Source organism: Tripterygium wilfordii, chromosome 6, assembly GCF_013401445.1.
Source record: "Tripterygium wilfordii isolate XIE 37 chromosome 6, ASM1340144v1, whole genome shotgun sequence".
Lineage (NCBI taxonomy): Eukaryota > Viridiplantae > Streptophyta > Magnoliopsida > Celastrales > Celastraceae > Tripterygium > Tripterygium wilfordii.
This window is the reverse complement of record NC_052237.1, coordinates 6,548,465-6,551,252: the sequence shown is the minus strand read 5'-3', so window position 1 is coordinate 6,551,252 and position 2,788 is coordinate 6,548,465. Positions and strand designations below refer to the sequence as shown.

Below are 2,788 nucleotides of genomic sequence, written 5' to 3'. Positions count from 1 at the left end.
GATTATATTGGTTCACTGGCATTGATGAAAGTAAGCTATGCAAATTTGGGTGTGATACAGGGGTAGGTAGGATAGGTTGTGATCTAGTGAAAGAAGGAAGAGTTGATGTAGTGTAGTTAATTCCTGAACTTAAGCCTGAAACAAGATTACCTTGAATCCCTGCATATGCTGAAGATGACCTGATTGTCTCTGTTTGGTTTAATGCAAGTGGCTGAGTTGCAGGAAATGAACCCGTACTAGTCCCTGAAAGTCAATTTGCAGCACCAATAACTTCTGTGGATGATGAGATGCTAGATGAGAGTAACTGAGCCCTCTTCAAAAATTCTGACAATTGGGCCAGAGTTTCTGCAGTAAGTGGAACAACTCCTGCAGAAGTTCCTTCTGTGATTGTGGAACCAGATGGTCCATAATTTGCTTGATGCAATGAAGGTGGATTCTGAGACCCCCTTTTAAAATCTGTTGCCTCAGTTATAGCAGCAGCTGATGCAATGAAGGTGGATTCTGAGACCCCCTTTAATGTTGTCCTAACTGATAAACACATAGCAACATGCAGAAAAGGAAGAATACAAAACATTAAAACAACCTTATAAACCGCTCCAAATCCTCCTTGCCCAAGCTTATTGACATTGTCAAAATAACCTGTAGCCCTCTCCAATGTAGAGTACTTGAAATCCAATTTCTTGTTGTGATGGGTTTTTACCAACTTTCTTGCATCATAACCTGGAATGCCCGTTTTGTAATAAAATGAAGATTCAGAAAGAGTAGAGAAGAATGAAGATAAGTAGATGGGGAGAGATGCAGAGATTGAGAGTGAGAAGAAGTTCAGGGGAAGAGAAAGACAATAGAAAAAAAGAGAAGCCATTCATTCATGAGCTTATCACATAACAGAGTATATATCTCTGTTTGCAAGTAACAAATGTATGACAAGGTTCAATTACCTCTTCTTTTCTTCTGAATGTATCTCCGCTTGCGTATATAGACTCCTACAATCACTCCGACAACCAAAAACAGCAGGGAAACGCTGACTGAAACCGCTATTCTTATTATGTTCACTGCAAAACTTAACACACATCCATAATAGGACTGTAGCTTGAATGTTTTGAAGGGAAACAGGGTCAGTATGCTCCATTAAAACAACTTTGAAGAACTGCTTCGGTTCGGATGAATCAACTTTACTAGATATCAGAAGATAACATATGATGCAATTACCTTTTGATCTTTTGCTTGCAGGTATGCTATTGAAGAAATCTCTAGTTGAGTACCTCATGAAGCACCCCGCGTTTAGCACTCGTGCCTCAGACCATGGCAAGCACCCTCTTATAACTGCAGATGCATTCTGCAAGCAAGCCTTGCAAGAACTTTTGTTCAATGTCTTCCAACAATCCGCCAACACATAGGCAGTGTCATTGCCAGCACCTGCCAATTCAATGTGCGCGTAGCCTCCATTATTGGGAGCTTCTGCCCCTGCTCGAATTACAGCCTGCCTTGCCGAGGCTTCAGTATTTGAACCCATCCTTGTTGTATTGTCACATTCAACCGCATCATCAGGCCTCTGGTACTCCTCAAAGAAGCTATAATTGTCTGATCTCAGGTAGCAGCCGTCGAGGTAAACGCGACCAGTTGTGAAAGGATAGCATTGGGTAACCAGTAGTCTTGCGTCAGCAAAGCAGGATGTGCAGTCAGCCGTATTAAGGTATCCATAGCATTGTGTAAAGCCATAGTGGCCGTTTGGTGCATCCTGTGCTTTCGTAGTTGTTACTACAAAACTCGAGGTGCGTATTTTTTGATTGAGATTTTCCATTGAAATTACATAATTTTGAACAAAGATTGATGGATTCTGCTCGTGTGGACCTCCACATAAGATATTGACTTTCTGCGTTCTTCCATCTCCCCAAACTCTTTCTGCTAGCAGTAGACATACAAGCATAATGAAGAAGACATATAATTGAGTGGAAAGCCTTGGATTTGTACTCCTCATCATTCTTCAAGTTGAATGTTTTTGCTCAATCTTCGCCAACCTTGATCCTCAGGATGTCTGTTGAACTAGGAGTTTATAAATGTTTCTTACTCAAACCAAATATTGGTTTCCATGATTGTGATCATGACTATTGGAAGATGGCAAAAAACTAAGACTTAGCCTTGATTTTGAGTCTATTGGTGGTGATGAGCAGCTCTTTAAAGGGAATGATTGTTGGAATTTGAGAACTTATTGGTTTAACAAGATCTTTTTCAAAAAATGGGTCCAACCAGATTAGGAGAAAAATGGAGAAAGGACGAGGGTCAATGGTCTCAATCCTCTTCATTCCAAAAACGAGTGGAAGGACAGAAAGACAGAGGGAGAAGTCCTTCTTGGTTCTCAAACAATTAGTAATTAAATTAGCAATTGTGAAAGTCGTTCAAATAATTAGGAAGTGCAATGCCAATGCTGCATATTCTCAAAATGCGACCTGAAAAGATCTGAATTTTCAGATTGCTTGATTTGATTCACAAATCTCAGTAAAAAACATCCCAATCATCCCAGTAGTGAATGTGGATCATTACACTTACATCAATCAAGGGACAAGAAAATAAACACGTTAGCAACGTTCACACACATATATATATATATATATATATATATCTATGTATGTATGAATTATATATATATGAATTGAAGACAAGAAACAATAACAAAAAAAAACAAGTCGAGGTATTCCCCTCTGATGTTAAATTGATTAATTGGCATACCTTTGTGCTTGCAGTCTCAGCAGTCTCACCTCCCAATCCTACTTGGTAACACGTTAGCATA

At 39.5% G+C, this 2,788-nt stretch overlaps 1 protein-coding gene across 1 annotated transcript; it reads right to left on the bottom strand.

Annotated features, from left to right (window-relative positions):
- Nucleotides 1-541: 541 nt before the first annotated feature.
- On the bottom strand, nucleotides 542-2,462 carry LOC120001065 (cysteine-rich receptor-like protein kinase 2). Its single transcript, XM_038849301.1, has 2 exons — nucleotides 939-2,462; nucleotides 542-720 (listed from the first exon to the last, which is right to left on the bottom strand). Exons 1-2 carry the CDS (start codon nucleotides 1,979-1,981, stop codon nucleotides 714-716), a joined length of 1,050 nt encoding a protein of 349 aa, XP_038705229.1. The 5' UTR covers nucleotides 1,982-2,462; the 3' UTR covers nucleotides 542-713.
- Between the last annotated feature and the right edge of the window lie 326 nt (nucleotides 2,463-2,788).

Coding starts and splice junctions, on each gene's coding strand:
- LOC120001065 (XM_038849301.1), bottom strand. CDS start 1,981: ATGATGAGGAGTACAAATCCAAGGCTTTCCACTCAATTATATGTCTTC.